The following is a 20825-nucleotide window of genomic DNA, read 5'->3' as shown; positions in this document are numbered from 1 at the left end:
TGTAAACTGTGACGTTTACAAACATAACTAACATTACGGAATGCAAGTTCAATGATTACAATAAATTATTGTTTCCAAGGCAAACCTGACCAAAGATGGGTTTCAATTGAACAAGCGTATAATAAAAAGTATTTTAATACATTTGCATCTACATAAAATCACAGCAACTACTTGATTTGTTCTTAATGTCATGGAAGGTTAATTTTTACCACTCTAACTCGCTTTTACAGAAAATCAATTTCACATAAAAATGTTACTGACTGGACTAAAGCGTTTATTGGCGGACGGAAAGAGTTTAAATTGTGTTACATGGGAGATTTTATTATACCGTTGTTTGTAAAATTCTTTCTACAATAATAGGGCCATATTGTGAAGCAAAATTAATTATCTATCATTAAAATAATGTGCCCGTGATAAATACATTATATGATAATAAACACGATATTCCAAATATTCGATTTTTGTTCTGATCTAGTTTTATGGGAAACAGTACACTATTATTTATTAAACATAATGTATGCAGAAAAAGTATAATTTCAAGACTAATTTAAAAATTTATTAAATCAGTAAGTCGATTATTTTAGAAAAATAAGAAATAACTAGAGACTGGAATATATGCATAATATATTTTTTGCATATCTGGCACATTTTGCTAACATTTCATATTTTTACAAAAAATTGCATAGTATATCTGCATATTTTTATATAAAAAAATGTATAATGCCAATATTTTCCAAATGTGTCGATCTTTTCTCGAAATTTTTTATTCAAATTCCCCCACTAATAAAATCTGTTTCTTTGAATAATTTTGGGCGTAGCTGCTATTGCAATATAAGGTTTCAGGTATACTGATAAAAAATTAACAACCCTAATATACAGAAAAAATGAAACATTTGGAAAACATAAAACAAATGAGACGGTTTTCCGAAATCCAAAAGGGGCGGAAGTGTGGGTGAAGCATTTAGGAATAAGTAGCTGTATGAATCTACAAAATTTACATTAGTTTTATTTATGGTTTTTGAGTCAGTGTAAAACTGTGTATTGAGGCAAATTTTAAAAGTGCATTTATAGTGTAATTTTATTACGTAACCCGTGACTTAGACCCGATACTTAGACTTAGTAAACTAAGTGCTTAGATTCCGCCATATCCTGAATTATAGCTGGACGGGAGAAGAGCATTTTGTTGAACTTGCTCTAAAATAAGAGAGGACTTGGAAGGAAAAGACTATCGCGGCTCAGAAACGTCCGACAATGGACAGTGCTAAATTTTGAACAGCTAATAAGAACAGCTGAAGACAGAGAAGAGTTTACAATTGTAGTAGCCAACCTCCATTGAGTAGACGGCACTTTAAGAAGAAGAAACTCTAAAATTGAAACTACTTTCATTTTAATACAAGTGCAAGCCATTGTCAACGTATGTTTCGGTAAAAAAAAACGTATGAATCAGCTTTGACTTTTTGTTTCAGATCTCTTCTGAAAGAAAATTTTTAATCGATCAGCATGCACTTTCGCCTTGAAAAGTGTGAAAAAACTCTTTAAAGGGCCCAATTCATAAGGGCAATTGACAGTGGCGCAGTGCTTAAGTACTAAAAAACCGAGGAACTTTTTAAACATGTCCTTTGCGATGACTTGTTATCTTCGGAAATTGCAATTTCAAAAGTGAAAAATATCACTTTTAAATACCTCATTTTTACAAGGAATATTGTAAATTGAATATCCCCGATGAAAGTAACTTAAGAAAAAAATATATCGAGATTTGCTACTATTACTATGAGATCATAAGAAAACTTCGAAAAATTGTCCATTTACTCGCAGTACTTATGGTTATGGCATTTCTTAAAATATTGTTCATCAAACAAAATCCATCTCTTTCCCTCCACTTTTCCGTGTATTGTAAGGCGAAGTAGATGGTATTTATATCCTCTAATCATATAGCTGAAGTATTCTGTTTTTTCCTCTTTATGGTGTTTATGAACAGAGGTTCTGAATTCATCGTGTGAAGAAGATCTTCATTGGAAGTGTGCGAAACCCACGATATATTTAGGATTCATAGCTAGCACCACAATTCGAATGCTTCTAATTTGTTTAACACTGTGGTTTTTAACGTCCATGCCTCACAACCATAGAATAAGATAGACCACACATAACATTTCAGAACCTTCTTGCGAATATTCATCGACAGGTTTCTGTTACATAGAACTGGTTTCCAGGTAATAAAAGCCTTACGTGATATTTCGATCCTGGATATTATCTCTTCATCAGAGTCAGAATTTACATTTAACTAGCTGCCAAGGTATTTGAAATGGTTTACCAGTTCTATCTCTTCTCCATTAAGAGAAAGCAGACCATGATCTATATCAATCTTTCCAACTGCCATCCATTTTGTTCTTGAAATATTGATTTTAAGGCCTCTCCGATAACTTGCTTCACTGACTAGAATTACTGATGTCAGGAGATATTGTAAATTTTCTGCAAGAATGGCTGTATCGTCAGCGTATCTGATATTGTTTATTACTTCTCTGCCTAGCCTTACTTCCTCTTGTCTCTCATCCAAAGCCTCCTTAAATATGTTTTCAGAGTACCGATTAAAAAGACTGGGTGACAAAATACAACCCTGTCGTACTCCTCGTTCGATGGGTAGTTTTTCAGTACGACTATCTGTCATCATTTTAGATTACCTATTATTATTATTATATGAATTGGTTTTTAAATGCAAAATTTATGAACAAGACGATAAATAACGTCTGCATAAATAATAATAGGCAATCTAAAATGAATCGCTTATTTTTATGAAAGGATATAAGTCACAATAATGAAGTTTTGAGAAAATTAAAAAAAAAGTGTTTATATTTGAAACAAATAAAAAATTTGTGATTTTTCCTGGAATATGAATTATTTTATTGTAAGTTTGATAACACTATTGTATGTATATAGATTTTTTTTTAATTAATAGATATTTTATTCAATATTTTATTCGTCCGACATATCTTTTCACGAATTAATTAAAAAAAAATGTCTATTGGCCAACTTTATTACCAGTTAGTAACACACGAACTATTTTAAACTAAAAAAATAAAAATTAAAAGCAGTTTTTTTTAAGATACTCATACGTTCAGTACTTTCCACTTTCTTTTGAATCTCAATGATTTTTTTGTTAATTGGAATTTTTTCCATAGGACAAGCTCGTTCCTTTATAAGTTGAACATTTTCATTGTTATGACTTTTTAGAACAAAGGAACTGGTTAGTGCTCCATCGATAAACTTCAATGCTTCAACAAGTCCTTTTTTGTATTGTGATTGTAGCGGAACTCCATAAAGCTGGAAACGGCGAATGACTCCTTTTGTGAACGTTGAATAGATGTAGCGGAAGTTTGAACAGAATGGCACGTTTTTTGTAATATTTGGACCACCAATTTTTAAAATCCAAAATGTCATTAGTTCTTACCATTTGTACAGTAAATGTCTGCCTCTTTACAAAACTACAGATTGCTTCCAAAACTTCCATTGGTGTATACAGCCTATCCATGCGATTGAGTTTGCGTTTGACAAATTTATGAAACGATATAAGTCAATGACATATCTTTTCATAAATAAATGAAACATTTTGTTCACTGCCTACCTATCAACAGTACTGAAGACTTATGTTCTTTAATGACTAAACGTTAGATATAAGTATTGAAAACAAATTTTTATCATAATCTCAATTTACCTAAAATAGTGACTTATATCCTTTCATAAATATTCGCGATTCGATGTGTAGATAGTCGTACTAAAAAACTACCCATCAAACGTGGAGTACGACAGGGTTGTGTTTGGTCGCCCAGTCTTTTTAATATGTACTCTGAAGAAATCTTTAGGGATGCTTTGGATCTTTGGATGACAGACAAGAGAGAATAAGACTAGGCGGATAAGTAATCAACAAAATCAGAAACGCTGACGATATAGCATATGGCATACAGCCATTCTTGCAGAAAATTTACAAGATTTCCAGACATTAGCAAATCTAGTCAGTGAAGCAAGTTATCGGAGAGGCCTTAAAATCAATATTTCAAAGACAAAGTGGATGGCAGTTGGAAAGATTGATATAGATCAAGGTCTGCTTTCTCTTAATGGAGAAGAGATAGAACGGGTAAACCATTTTAAATACCTTACGCATATTCTATAAAAAGTTTTGCATCTTTAGGAAAATTTATGTGTATATTTGCTCTGTTTTCTATTGCATATATTCCGGCTTGTAATAAGTATAGTATATAAGTATTTTTCAGATATTGCTACTTACATTGTTCACCCTCTGTACATTTATCTCGAATGATTCGGCAGGCATCATGGACAGTCGTCGCTGGATCGAAAACGATAGTTTTGGTAACGTTTTCGTCGATAATATTAATTCTAAGAGATAAGGCCATGGTTGTTCTATCTTTTTCTTTTGTGCTGATCTGAAACAATAGGAAAAATTCTTATAAAATCTATAAAAATACTGCGAAAAAAAATATCGTTGTGATAAACAAACCGGTGTTATATAACGGTTTGCTAAATTCTAAATTGTAAATATTTTTTAAACTGTACACAATATTTTGTTTATTAAAATAATTAGTATTGAAAGACTTGCTGCTGATAGCAATATCTCTTGTAATACACCGACAGACATATGGATATCTCAGAAAGTTTCAATCCAAAAATATATTAATATATCTTGTATTGGGTTATTGAGAATTAGCACACAATTTTACAATAATTATTTCTATTTTATGTAATAGGTTTGTTCTAGCATCAGTTTCAAACGGTTTGAAACGATCAGCGAATAGTCGACCAGCGCGAGTAGAGGGGATAGCACTGGTGACTGTATTATGTTCTCTCACTGACCAACTGTTTGCTGATGGTTTCTGACTAGTTCGACTGTTTGCTATAACAAACCTAATATGTATCCTACTGTTTGTGTATGCCCCCCGCTAATAATAGGCCAGGGTAATAAGACAAAAATATACCCTGTTCGTGACACTTCAGCAGCCAGGGTACTGAAGCGTTGTACGGAATTAGATTATGGAAAAAGCTTTAAAATGACGTATTACAAAGTTTGATATACTCATTTATTGTTAATATAATTGCGAAAAAGGTTGGAATTGCAAAAAAATATTTTCTCAATAACTGTTGTAAAAATTAGTGTATAACTTTGAAATTTTTGTCAAATGAGGGTTCTTTGGTGCTTAATATGTGATAAAAATTTCAAAGCGATTCATTCAATTGTTTAAATTTTATTCAAATTGTTTATCCCAGAGAGCATTTTTTTGCAATAAGATAAGTCAGAAAAAAATGACCTTAGAACCATTTCACAGGTGTCAAATGAAAGAGCATGAGCTACATTTTCAAAATGGTTTAAAAAAGTGAATAAAAAATGCATCTATTAGTAATAAATAATTATGCAAGAGTATCGTCAATTTTTCTTTATAAACTTTTTGAATAACTTTTTCCAAAAAAATTAACTTTTTTACCCTGTTTTAAGTGCACAACTACCAAGTAATGTTATCTATATCATAATTGATAAAAAATTGTAACAAATATGTATAATTTCTTATATAACAAAATAAAAAGTTTATAAGGAAAGATTTACGATACTTTTGCATAATTATTTATTACTAATAAAGGCATTTTTTATTCACTTTTTTTAAACCAAGTTGAAAATATAGCTCATGCTCTTTCATTTGACACCTGTGGAATGGTTCTAACGTCATTTTCTTCTGACTTATGGGATTGCAAAAAAAATGCTCTCTGGGATAAACAATTTGAATAAAATTTAAACAATTGAATGAATCGCTTTGAAATTTTTATCACATATTAAGCACCAAAGAACCCTTATTTGACAAAAATTTCAAAGCTGTACACTAATTTTTACAACAGTTATTGCAAAAATATTTTTTTTTCAATTCCGACCTTTTTTCGCAATTATATTAACAATAAATGAGTATATCAAACTTTGTAATACGTCATTTTAAAGCTTTTTCCATAATCTCGAATATATTTGTACTAAAAAATCCACAAGTTTCCCTGTTTTCCATTGATTTGAAAAAAAGTGAAGAATGCCATTTTTTGAGACTTAATTGTTTATAAATAAAAATGGCCGCCAGATCCTACGCAGGAAATAGTTACAATTTGCTCTTATAGGTATTACCTGTCGAAAAAAACGCTTCAATACCATGGCTGTTCAAGTGTCATGGAAAAAACCTTACTACCCTGGACTATAACCCTTAGCGGTTGATGCGGGTCTATTTGTGTAAATAAGAAAAATTATTTCTAGTGATGAACTAGCTGCTGGTATTATTTCTAATAAAAGATTATTCTAATAAAAGAATTATTTCTAATAAAAGATCAGCATCATCATTTTCTTTGCCCTTATCGTTACGCGAGGTCGTTTTCCCTAATTATAATTCTCCATAAGTTTTTATCTTCAGTTATACCAAGTGATATGGATACCTAAAGAATTGGAAGAAGAAGCCATAAAAAAGGACTATACATACATATTAATGGCATAGAAATCAAATACGTGGAAGGCACAGACTAAGAATGTCTTTGTCTTAGGGAATTAGGAAATTTTAACGCTACAACCAAATAATAATACATAATATGTAGATCTGTTAAAGTTAAAAGGTTGGAATATCTGAATATCTAGGAACAATTATAGCACGAAAACCAAATATAGAACAAGAATTCCAAAATAGACTAATGAAAGCGAACGAGTATATTTATACAATAAATAGAATAAAATAGAACACGAAATAAATCCATATCAAGAGGTGCCAAATTAAGAATATACAGAACCGATAGGCCTTTAGTAACTTATGCAACAGGGACATGGACATTAAAAAACAACACGAAATTGTGTAGATATGAGAACGAAAGTTTCCATAAATATTTGGAGAAAGGAAAATCTAAGGAAAATATTTTGGAGGAAAAATGGAGAACGGTGTTTGGATCAGAAGGACAAATAAAGGTATCTGAGAGTTATCTGGAGGAAGAGCCCAGCATACTAGGATTAATAAGAACCCAGCGACTAAGTTGGCTAGAACAGATACAGACGATGCCAGATGGTAGACTACCGAAAATGCTACAGGCAAGTACAATAGAAGGACGTCAGAGAAGATGTCGTTCCAGAACAAGGTGGAAAATGGACGTAGAAGATGATCTCTAAAAAGACTCAACGACACAAACTGGAGCATGAAGGCAGTGGACAAGAAGAGATGTACTCAACGAAAAAGGTACGTAATATTAATAAAAATGTTAATTCAGACAACAAAAGCAATACTTAAAATTTGTCCAAATCTTGGTTTTATTGGAACAACAAAGCGATGTTAATCAATTCATTATTTTCGTTAGTTGATCCAATGTATTACGTTTATTGAATGGAAGAACATCCATTTATTAATATTAAGAACACTGTTCACTAGTGTTCACTGAGCCAACGAACACTATTCATTGAAACAACAAAGTCGTTAATTGACCGACGAAGACTATTCGTTGTGTCAATAACAGTGATAGTTCTCCTAACGTATTTCGTTTATTTCTAAAATTATTTCCGTTCATTTCCACAACAAATACGGTTATTCTTACAAGCAATTCTATTCATCCCTAAAATGTTTCGTTCATTCCTACTATGAACGTATTTTATATTGATAATTTAAATTGATAATAATAATTTTGCAAATCCCCCTCTTTTGTCCTAAACCTAATGGACTTTACACTGTGTGATTTCTCATATGATTTCACTTATACAGTGCGCTGGAAAAAGTTTTGCCCCCTTATTAACTTATTTATTTTTAGCACACAAGCAAAACGTTCGGACAGGTCGATTTTTAAAATAATCAAATTCGAACTTTACGCGATCCCTCTTCAGGTGACAGCCACAACTTTGGTTTTTTTAAATGGGAAAGTACATCATGTGACAGCTCATTTAAAAGCGTTTGAAATAGTGATTCCAAAAATGTATAACACTTTAATCCTTTTGGAGAGAGCAGGTGCAAAATTTCGATCGAATTCTTTTTAAACACATTCATTTTTTTGGAATCCTGAGAAAACTAACAAGTATTTTTGAAAAATTTAAGTCCGAATTCTCGAAAGAATAAACATAAATAACATAATACCTGACCATCAATTTGGCTTTCGACAGAACTACTCAACAATACAGCAGTGCCATAGGATTGTAAATTATATAAAAGAAACTTTAGAGGGAAAGAAAATGTGTGCGGCAGTATTCCTTGATGTGGAAAAAGCATTTGATAAGGTGTGGCATAAAGGCCTGTTGTATAAAGTGAAAAAGAATATGCCTAATGAAATATACCTGATATTAAAATCATATCTGAACGAGCGATTTTTCCAAATCAAAGTAAATACCTCACTTTCCAAATATCATCCTATACAATCCGGAGTACCTCAAGGTAGTGTCCTCGGTCCCTTCCTTTATCTCTTTTACACTGCTGATATACCTGCTGATGATGACATTACTATGGCCACATTTGCCGACGATACAGGAATCCTTACATCAGACGATAACCCAGATAGAGCTTCTAACAAACTGCAAAACTATTTAAGTTCACTTCAAACATGGTTAACAAAATGGAAGATTAAAGTAAACGGTGAAAAGTCTTCACAAATTACGTTCACAACAAGAAGGATCGACTGTCCACAGGTTCATATTAACAACATTCCTATCCCCTTAAAATCAGATGTCAAGTACCTGGGACTCCATTTGGACCGAAAGCTGACATGGAAGAACCATATCAAAACCAAGAAAGCTCAACTAAATTTAAAAGTCAGACAAATGTATTGGCTGCTAGGTAAAAGATCCCAGTTATCATTAGAAAACAAAGTACAGTAGAACCCCTCTAATCCGTCTCCCTCGGGACTAGGAGTATGGTCGGAACGCAAAAAAGGTCGGATTATCAGAAAAAGTCATTAAATACGTCTGTACAAGAAAAAAAGCCTGTATTATTCTCTTCAGTGATATAATAACCATACATATGTACATAATTATATTGCATTAAAATTCCAGAATTCTTTGTTATGTATTTATTAAATTAATTGCAAAAAAAAAGGTACATATGTACTGAAAAAATTAGTAGTCTACTTGCAAAAAAGTCAGTGACAGATTTCTGTTTACAAGACGAAATTCTGGACTTAGCTGCAATGTTTCTCCAATTTTTGATCCACAAGATGTCCATCGGTGTTGATGCTGGATTCTGCTCCATGTACTGAAGGCCGAATTTCAATTTCTTGGCATCGGTGTGTGAAATCTGGACAGGAGGCTCGTCAACATCACTGTCGGATTCTGAGTTCACGTTTTCATCACCATCATGTTCCAAAAAAACGGCAACAACGTCGTCATCATTCAGCACTTCACTGGTTTCGCAGTTTTTGTCGCATTGTTCAATCCACTCTTCAACTTCACCAGCAGGGATTGAATTATTTAGGGTTTGAAGATTTTTAACGATTTCCTGCATGTCGTTTTGCTCATCTTCGATCTGGTCAATTTCGGTCATAACTTCTGGCCAAAGCTTACGCCAAGATTTTCTTAGCATGTCAGGATTCAGTTCTGCCCAAGACTCAGCCATTGTATAGATAGCATCTTTAATGTTAAAGGATTTCATGGCTTGAAAAATGTCATATCCTTCTTCGGATTTTTCTAAGATAGAACTTATTTATTTTCGGCGATAATGCCTCTTAAAACATTCTATCACTCCCTGGTCCATTGGCTGAATAAGTGATGTGACATTTGGTGGGAGGAAGATAGCTTTTATATCTCCTTTTACTAAATCCTCCTCAGAGGGATGCGATGGTGCATTGTCCAATAGCAGTAGAGCTCGAACGGCAAGATTTTTCTTTTTCAAATCCTTCTCAACACATGGCACAAACTCGTCAAAAAACCACGATTTGAAAAGATTGCAGTCCATCCAAGCAGATTTTTGATTGCGGTGATAAACCGGCAATGATGATAAATTGATGTTTTTGAAAGCCCTGGGCTTCTTAGATTTGCCTATTACAAACAGGGAAAGCTTGTGTGTACCATCGGCATTGCTACAAGGAGCAACAGTTAACCTATCTTTTAAGAGTTTCGTTCCCGCTACGGTTTCATTTGGCGCACTTACGGTTTTACTGGGAAGCATTTTGTAATTTAGGCCTGTCTCGTCTATGTTATAGACTTGGCAAGGTAACAGTTCATTTTCTTTTACGATTTCTTGAAACTTCACCGAAAACTCGTTAGTCGCCTCAGCATCAGCAGATAATTTTTCACCACAAATTGAGATAAACCGGATACCATGACGGGTTTTCCAGCGATCAATCCAGCCTTCACTAGCTTTAAACTCACTTCCGACTTCTAGTTTTTTGTGCAAAATTATTGCCTTTTCTTTTATGATTGGGCCAGATATCGGAGTTCCCTTCCTTCTTTCTTGGCTGAACCACATCCATAATGCACTATCAAGCAGTTCAAGTTTAGGCTTTTTCAATGTTTTTCGATTCTTAAGAGCGTTTTCTCCATCTATCGTCATTGTATGTGATTCAATGTCTTTCCGATTTTTTCTCCAATCCTTAATTGTTGTCACGCCTACGTTCAGTTCCTTGGCAATTTTTTGTAGTGATTCACCTTTATCCAGCCTTTGAAGCACTGCAAGTTTTTCACTTAACGAAAGAGTAATGTGTTTACGTTTCGCGGACATTTTGAAAACATATGTACACACCACAAGGTTCGAAATAACACTGAAAGAATTGAGAGCAGGCACTGAAGGAATTTGCCGGGGCATGCGGGCAGGTCGGATTACCCGGAGCGTCGGACCATCCGAGGGCGGATTAGAGGGGTTCTACTGTATTATTATACAAAATTATACTAAAGCCGATATGGAGTTATGGTATAGAGTTATGGGGCTGCAGCAAACCGAGCAACACTAAAATACTGCAAACTTTTCAATCAAAGACGCTGCGCATGATAGCGAATGCACCATGGTACGTCTCCAATATAACTATCCATAATGACCTTGGGATACCATTCATCGAAGATGTTATTAGACTACAGGCAACCAAAGCCCAAGAAAGAAATTTCGCCCATGAAAGTCAAACTATTCAATAACTCTACCAGCCGCCACTTGTGGGAAGAAGACTGAAAAGGACATGGCCAGAGGACCTAACTGATTAGGTGTATTGGAGAACCATCGATGGATGGTGCCCAAAGCATGCCAGGATTCAAGACTTTGCTACTATTTGCTAAATACTCTGTGTTGTAATTGGAGTAGATTGTAAATTTGCACTTAATAAAATTAAAAAAAAAAAAAAAATTAAACGCAGAATAAAAGATTACATTATTACCGAGGGCTGAAAGTCCCTTAGAATAAACTGAAATTATAGAATTTATAATTATCATTTATATTTAAACATATTTGAAATTAAAAATCATACTAAATTTTCTCTTTTTCACCCCTGTGACTTATTAAAATAATCATTATAGAACTTCTCAGGGACTTCAGACCCTCGATAATACTGTAATATTTTATTCTGCGTTTAAATTTTTCAAAAATACTAATTAGTTTTTTCAGAATTCGAAAAAAATGAATACGATAATAGACACACGAAAACTTCCTTCCAGTACGGACGACACTTGGAAACGAAATGAAATTATTCGACACTTTCGATAATGAAATTATTCGGCAGAGGTAACAGCATTTTTACACAAAGAATGATAAGGAAAAGCCGTTACATTTCAAATGATCAAGCAAAACATTTATTGTTTCAACAACTTCGTTTATTGTTACCATGAACGCATTGATTGTGGTTATTAAACGCAGTAGTAGATTGATTAATGCATTCGTTGTCACATCAATCAGTTTACATCTATGGAATATTCAAATATTACTCTATATTAACAACATTTGTACATTGTTTTAATGAAATCTGTACGTTGTCACGATAAACCAAGGTAATTGCTTATAATCTACGAAATCAAGAAAGTGCTTTGTTGCCATAATTACCATTATTTATTAAATATACGAAACTAACTTATTGTCTGAATAAATTGAGTGTTATTGATTAATGTACTCTAGTTATTTTCACAAGTATTATTCAATCACTGTGACAATAACCAAATACATTGATAAATGTCTAAAAGTTCGTTGAAACAAAAAATTAAATTGTTGTTACAACGAAATACTATTCAATAATCACTGTTAATCAATATTACATACTAAATTTTTTTGAGTGTGGAGGAGAATCGACAATTTTAAGCCATAAGCCTACTAGTCTCGACGCGGTATTTATTATTTTTTATTAGTTTTAAACTTTTTTTAAGGAACTTCAATAGTTGTAGGTACCCACTGTTCCAGTTTTTTTTTAAATCCCTTTTATGGTCCCACGGACAAATTAACTTAATAAAATAATTGTATAGGTCTAAACCAAAGTAAATAGATTAAGAACAGTAGAATATCAACGAATTCATAATAATAGCAGAACACTACCATGAATACCAAAGATCCATATTTTTTTGCAAAACTTTTAGCATTGATAGAGGTAGAACTAGTAATGAGAATTTTTTATAAGAACACACTTTAACACCGATTTTTCTTGCTATCTAAAGTATTGATTTCAGTTAACTTAATATAAAAATAAGGTGGATATAAAAAAGTTATGTATCTTAGTTCTTTGAGACAAACTCAACTCAAAAAAAGAAACATTTGTAACCGACTATATTATACTATGTTTAACAAAATCACTGTACTTAAATCAAATACGAATCTTACTATCTAGGTTATGTTCCCACACAAGAATCCAAACAAAAGGCTCACCCCCTTCGCGTAGATAAAAGTAGCCAAACAAACGCGGTCATGCGATTGTTTCATGCTGCCCATTCACTTATCGACGTGTGTTCTGAAGACTAGTTAAGAAATAAGTCAATAAACCACTAAGAAAGGGAACATGTCGCATCTGATAATTGAATCATACGCGATACTGAAAGGTTGGGGGTAAATCTATCGTTCCAAACGCGTGCGGGGTGACTATGTTGTAGGAGAGACGCGGGAAGGGATGCTGGGTTGCCCAGCAACGAACGACTTGAAACGACGACCCGCGTCCCGACGACGTCACAGCGGCGGCACGTGGATACCCACTGTGATAAAAAAATCGACACAGTTCGTGCTTATCGGTAATCATCCCTAATTTGTTAAATTTTATCCTCTGCGTGGCGCAGGTGTAATCTTTCTGTAAATAAGTTCCTTTTATTATGTCTGTGAAATGAAATACATAGGTATACAGGGTGTCCCGGAAAATAGTGCGTTCCTTTAAGGTATGGAGAGAATACACAATTTGGAACAAAAAAGTCCTATACCATTTTTTTCTAAAGTTAAGCGTTTCCAAAAAAAAGTTAACATTGTTTTCCATATACCTGTATTTTAATGTTTGGAAATTTTAATAAACTGGCAACATCGTACGCACTACGGCATAATAACATAATAAGAACTCGTTTGTGATTGTGATTAACAGTATTTAAAATAATCCAACCTAATAGTAGGTAATACTACTTATGTATTTACTATTTGTTTACTAAAATTATTTTCTTTTGAAATGTATTGAAATACCTATTGCATAATTTTAAACGAATTACACATCTTTTAACATAAAAACACATCTTTTAACTAAACTAGTATTATGTATTTAGTAAGGTTTAAATGGGTTGAATGCTGAGTATTGCTGAGGGCTTTAACTGAATTACATAGTTTTAATAGTTTACAGTGGAACTTAAATACACAAGATAATGTCTCAGTAATTTGTTTACTTGTGAACTGAAATAACTAAGTTGTACTTACTTGAAAATAATTAATATACCGAATAGATGTTTCAAGTAACCTTTCACAAACACCATTCATATAATAGGTAATACACTCACTATTCGAAAACATTTTCGGCATTGACACTAAACAGGATTCTTTAAAACTATCATGTTTACTATCATCTTCTATCTATTTATTAATTTACATGGGACTGTCTATGCTTAAATTTGCGTACCGCACATAGTTGTCAGATTTAAATTTGGATACCAAAATACATTTTAATTTTTTGGTCAAACGGTTGCATTTAGAAAAAAATGTTATAAGAGTTTTTTGTTCTACATGGTGCCTTCTACCTATACCTTTAAGGAACGCACTATTTTCCGGGACACCCTGTATGTATGATATTATTTATAGTCTAATGATGACAAAAAAAATTCAACACTTTGTATACGGTTATTTATTTGGATCAAAAAAATTTCTTTGTAAGTCTTATCTAAGAATATACAGGGATGAGCGCGCTAATAACCGCCAGAATAACACAAAACATGGAAAACATATAATAGGTACATTGCGAAGTAAAGAAAGAAGAAACTAGTAGAGGTGGAAATTATGGATATAAACGTATAAATTAACATTACATTACATAGTTTCCCACCTTTAGACGTATCGAAGGAATATGACAACTGTCACTGTGACAGGAGAATTTTATAAAATACTCCCGTCACAGACGTCTAAAGGTGGGAAACTATGTAATATAATGTTAATTTATACGTTTATACCAATAATTTCCACCTCTACTAGTTTCATCTCTCTTTACTTCGCACTATATTATGTTATCAATCTTTTGCGTTATTCTTCCGGTTATTAGCGCGCTCATCACTGTATAGTATGTCCCTGTAAGTTGAAACCATGGAAAACTTTTTTATTATTATCTAATTTTACGAAAAAAGTTATTCTTCATAAAAAGCTCTGCATGGTCTAAAACCTAAGATTCAACCATCAAATATAAAATTTTAAGAATATTATACGAGGTACGTCGAAAAATATGAATTTCGCTCAAGAGAAAACTATCTTTTTTTTTCAGAATATTGAAAATTGTTATTATGAAAAGTTGATATATTATATTGAAAAGTACATCCTTCTAATTGAAAAAAAAAATTGAAGATTTTTTTTCAATTATGATAACTCTTGTATAATTAATTTTACGAAAAAATTGAAAAAAAAATTGAAGATTTTTTTTCAATTATGATAACTCTTGTATTATTAATTTTACGAAAAAATTGAAAAAAAAATGGAAGATTTTTTTTTAATTATGATAACTCTTGTATTATTAATTTTACGAAAAAAAATTATTCTTCATACAAAATTCTGCATGGACTAACACCTAAAATACAACCATCTTATATCAAATTTTATACGAGGTATGTCAAAAATTTCGATCAAGAGTAAAGTACCTTTATAGTTGAGAATATTTCAATTAGAAGGATTTAATTACATATTGGAAAATATATTTTAATTCTAGACAACTTTTTATAACCACAATTTTCGATATTCTGAAAAATAAAGGTATTTTTATTTACTCTAGAGCGAAATTTATATCTTTGACATACCTCGTATAAAATTAATAAAATTTGATATAAGATGGTTGTATTTAAGGCTAAGGTTTAGACCATGCAGAACATTTTATAAAGAATAACTTTTTTTCGTAAAATTAATAATAAAAGAGTTATCATAATTGAAATAACTGAAAATCATGTTCGTTATCCATGATTTAAGAAAAAATTTCATTTTTTTTTATTAGAAGGATGTAATTACATATTAGAATATACACTTGAGAGCAAAATAATCGACTCACTTGCTGAATTGTACACCTTAGAAGTCTCGAATTTCCTAAACCTGTTGTCCGATTCGAGTGATTTTTTTAGTATGTTATAGCCTTATTATTTAAGAAAATCGATGTAATATTATTATTGCCAGACAGGTAAAGGTCATTTTATACCGGGTGTAACAATCATATGGTGTTTTTGAAGTTATACTTCTTTACCGGCGATAGAGGGTGAATTTTTATATGTTAAAACCTATCAGCCCGGCGCATGCGCATTATAACTTTGTTCTGATTGGATGTTCAAATGACATGTCAAAAATTATCCGATATGGCAGCTGTAGGACAGCTGTGGTTTGGAGGTAAATGTAAAGGTAAACAAATGTATAATATATTAGTTTTATTGTTGTGAGGACAGAAACAAAAAAGTTTATAATATTGTAGTGACTTTTAAATAGTTTTTAAAAGCAACAGGTACGTAATAATTGTTAATGTATCATGGGTATAAACCTACCTATTTGATCTGCCAAAATACATAGTATGTAATACTTTTATTTATATAATTTGATTACCATCAAAATTTCTATCAATATTCACCTAATATATTGTTTTCTTACTCTATGTTTTGTTGTATTTTTTCAATTCTAAGGGCCGGTTGTTCGAACGCTAATCAACAATGATCATTATCAAATAATTAATAACTGTCAATGTCAATTGTTAAAACATAATTAATTACAATTCTGAGACTATAATCAATTAATATAACAATAAATATTAACATAATTAATAATAAATCTCATAATTGTAATTAATTATGTTTTCAGCAACCCAAACAAAGTTGACATTGACAGTTTTGGTGACAGTAATTAAATATTTAATAATGATCATTGTTGATTAGCGTTCGAACAACCGGCCCTAAATCATTTCAATTCAAAATTAAAATAATTTGATCAATTTTCAAAATATCAAAATATCACAAGTTTAATCCGTTTAGTTAGTCGATCTTCGTAAATAATGACACATAGTGTCCGTGGCTAAGCGTTGAAGGCGAATGAATTCCAATACCAACCGCGCTTATCAGCGCTGGTTCGAGTCCCAATAGAAACTTTCTTTTTTGTTTTTTTTAATACATTTTATGATTGTAAGTATATTTATTATATGATTGTATTTTCAGAAAATACGTATTTAGTTAAAAAAATTTTCGACAATTAATGTTCAGACATCATTTGTGGCTTGTTTAATGTGTTTGTGTGTGTTTTATTCTTTTATTATTTTAATTTTTGGCACCGTTATAATAAAGATGTTTGAGAAGTAGTAAGTATAAATTAGTTTAATATTTAAACAAAATATAAATAAAAAGTATATTAATTTCGTTTAAATCATATAATAGAAGTATACACACACATTCTTTTTTTTCTTAAACGTACCTAACTGTTTTATTATCCAACATAAGCAAATGAGTCAAAAAAGAAAATTTTAATAAAGCCTAAGCCTACAATTGAATATTAATTTAAATATTTTTTATATGCTAGAATACTCCACAGGGTGTTCCGAACTTTAAGAAAAAACACAGTATGATTGTTACACCCAGTATAAAATGACCTTTACCTGTATAGCAACAATAATATTACATCGATTTTCTTAAATAATAGGCTATAACATACTAAAAAATCACTCAAATCGGACAACAGGTTTAGGAAATTCCACGTGTACAATTATTCAGCAAGCGAGTCGATTATTTTGCTCTCAAGTGTAGTTCTTAATTCCAAACAATTTTTTATAATAACAATTTTTAATATTGTGAAAAATAAAGCTACTTTCCGCTTGAGTGAAATTCAAACTTTTTGACACACCTCGTAGAACATTCATAAAATTTGATATTCCGATATTCCGCGAAATGAACATCAAATCTAAAATCTGAAAACAACGTGTTCAATATTTTTCAAAAATCTATTGAATGGCACCAAACATAATCGCTACGGACGTGGAGTCGGGGTTACTTTAAAATCTTAAATAATAACCCCCATTTTTATTGCAGATTTGGATTCTTTACGTAAAAATAAAACTTTTATTACAGCCATTTTTTCGAATTATGGATAGATGGCGCTATAATAGGAAAAAACGATTTTTGGAAATGGAAAATTAAATTAAAAAATGCCCACTAAAATATAAAACTGCACTTTTTTCTCTTTTAGGACCTAACTTTCACAAACCAGCAGGTCCTCATAACGCTTTAGTAACTGCAAATTTAGCATCCAAGGCTTCCCTAGTACTAGGCGTTTCAAGGCTTTTGTCTTATCTTGTTAAGATGTTCCTGAATACATAAAATCGAAAGTATTGTATACGGCTGGATTTGTATTGACGTGGAGATTTCAATAAAGGTGCAATATACAGGGTGTTGTGTTCAAAAAAATAAAGTGACCAATGATATAAGAAAAATGGTAAATCTGGCGTTACAAATATCAAATCTTCATATTACAAATAGGCGTATCACCTATTGCAATATGAAGTCTTCTTCTTCTTCATAGCCTTCTATCGTCCACGTTTGGACATAGGCCTCTCCCAACTCCTTCCATCGGTCTCTATCCTGAGCAACAAATTTCCAATTCGTTCCGGCTACTCTTTTAATATAATCAACCCTCCTCATCTGTGGTCTTCCTCTCGGTCGTTTACTTTGGTAAGGTCTCCAATGTTGTATCGTTTTTTGTCTAGCAGTGTGGCCTGCGAAGCTCCATTTAAGTTTGGCAACTTTTGTTGTTATGTCCTCGACTTTTGTTTTTGATCTTACCCAGTCGTTCCAGAGGAACGACTGGGCAATATGAAGTACCTTTGTATAATTCAAGACCAATACCCATATCATTCAAGAAATAATTAGGCGTTTCCAGACTGTTGGTCTACTCTTCTTCTTCTTCTTCTTCTTTTTGTATAGACATGACTCTGTTTTTTCAATGTGCCGCTAATAAATTTTCGTTCCATCGTTTTCGTGGTCTTCTAACTGATCGTCTACCTATTGGGGAACCATCTCTCGCTTTCCTTACTACTATATTTGTTGTCATTCGGCTTATGTGGTCATTCCATTATATTCTTCTGTTTCTTACCCAGTTATTAATGTTGTCCACCTTGCATCTCCGTCGTATATCAGTACTTCTAGCTCTGTCCTATACAGTTTTACCATTTTTCGAAGTGTTTTCATCTCCGCTGTTTCGAGCAATCTTTTTGTCTTCTCTGTGTCGGGTCGTGTTTCTGCCGCGTATATCATTATTGGTCTGATGACTGTTTTCTAAATTCTGCCTTTCATTTCTTTTCCGATATTTTTATTTCTTCATATTGTGTCATTCAGGCAACCTGCGGCTATGTGTTTATAGCTTTGTTTAATAATAAAAAAATAATGTGTATGTACTTTGTACGCACGTAAGAAGTTATACTTCTATTATATGATTTCTTAAAAATAAATATACTTTAAACGGTTTCTTTTAATTTTTTTTTAAACACCAAACTAATTTTGTGCTTACCGCTTTCAAAAAAATAAAAAAAAAAGTATAGGATTGCACTGGATTCGAACTCAAGACCTCTCGATCTCTGGCCGAATGCTATACCAAATGCGCCACGAGGACTGTGTCTATATCGGTTCGGACGTACCTAATGACAATTCACGGTAACAAACAGACAAGGTGAATAAATATACAATAAAATGTTTTAATAATACTCATCTTACTCCTGAGGAAGACAAATCCAAAGACACAAAAATTATAAAAAATATATTTACTAAAAACACTAATATATTCTTTTTACACATTTTCTTGCACTGATATATTTATACATAACTAGAAAGATTTAGCAACTAAACGCCATATTGTCTGTGTGCGCATGCGCGCAGTATTATGGAAATTTTACTCTCAATCGCGCCTAAAGAAGTATAACTTCAAAAATTAATTTTTAGCAATGCAAATAATCAAAACCGATAGAATTTGACTTGAACTTTCAAATGCGGTAAGCAGAATTGCTATTTTATTTTTTAATCAAAAGTTATTCGGGTTATTTTTCGATTTTTTGAAAATTCAACCGCGTTTATCTCGAAAACTATGCATCATACGATATACTTGTAAGAACATTTTTTGCTTAGAATGAGCCAAGAAATATAAAAAAATGTTTTGTTTTGCGAAAAATCGCAATCGTAATTCCTCAAGTTCTTTGTTTATAACAATGTTATCGAAATCCGGATCAACTGTTACCCAAAAAATTCGTGTTCTACGGGTCAAAATACATAAAAATTTTTTGGGTAAGTCCATCGGAGTAAAGGAGGCCGTTGTTACCCTCCCCCCCTGGCGAAAGGACTATTTACATTCAAGAGATAATTATGCGTTTCCAGACTGTTGGTCTACTCTATATACTATATATATTATTTATTTGGAGGTCTCTTGTTGCAATATTTATAACGTTTATTGAAGACGATACTAATGTATGCATACCGAAAAAGTAATCTACATCACTCAACAATCATAAAAATGTCAAATTCGTGCGGTGAAATGGACTAAGAAATATAGTGGGTCGTATAAATTCTGAAATTAACATTGACATAATATTGGATAGACGAGATGAAACTGCCACGCACTTTCGGAATTATTCAAATGAAATAGGTAAGGTCACTTACACATTTTAGTACACATATAATTCGTGCATATAAAAGTTATGCAGGAATCTCCCCTCGCCACAAGTATGCCCAAATGAAAGGTTTCAGACGAATTTCATCTCATTCCATATGCAAATTTGGCAATTTCACCCGTTTAATAGTCTCAAAAGTGCCAAATTGACGATGACGACGAGGTTCGGTAGTCGTTATTTAGTTCAGTACGTAATAACGACGGTTTTTATACTTTTGGTTTATTACTGTGGATATTAATTGTGTTTTTTATACTCTTGGATTTAACAAACTGAATACTTTGTTCCGTAAAGAAATGTTTTTCTGAATGGATGTGAATTTAAGAAACATTTAAATAAAATCTAACAATAAAAAACTGAAAACGTTTGTTTTCTATACTTCCACAAAATTTATTATATCTAAGTGACTACAGCTGTTTCGGCGGAGTGCCTTTCTCAAGTAATATAGTTTACAATGTGTTTGCCTTTTTAATCTTCAACACAAACAACAGTGCAGGACTTATTATGGGTAATCCTCTAAGCCCATTGCTATCAGATATATTTATGAA

General features: G+C 32.1%; 1 protein-coding gene across 6 annotated transcripts in view; it reads right to left on the bottom strand.

Annotated features, from left to right (window-relative positions):
- LOC114331131 (talin-2) overlaps positions 1–20825 on the bottom strand; it is a 272902-nt gene that overhangs the window by 110449 nt on the left and 141628 nt on the right. For all 6 annotated transcript variants that reach the window (XR_007696403.1, XM_050643759.1, XM_050643761.1 and 3 more), the window contains exon 2: positions 4280–4436. Coding sequence is in view for 5 of the 6 variants with exons in the window: in XM_050643759.1 (XP_050499716.1) it covers positions 4280–4406 (127 nt within the window). In the remaining variant the exon portion in view is untranslated. The remainder of the gene's footprint in view (positions 1–4279; positions 4437–20825) is intronic.

The sequence above is a fragment of the Diabrotica virgifera genome, chromosome 2 (assembly GCF_917563875.1).
Source record: "Diabrotica virgifera virgifera chromosome 2, PGI_DIABVI_V3a".
NCBI classification, from domain to species: Eukaryota; Metazoa; Arthropoda; class Insecta; order Coleoptera; family Chrysomelidae; genus Diabrotica; species Diabrotica virgifera.
This window is presented reverse-complemented; position numbering and strand designations above follow the sequence as displayed.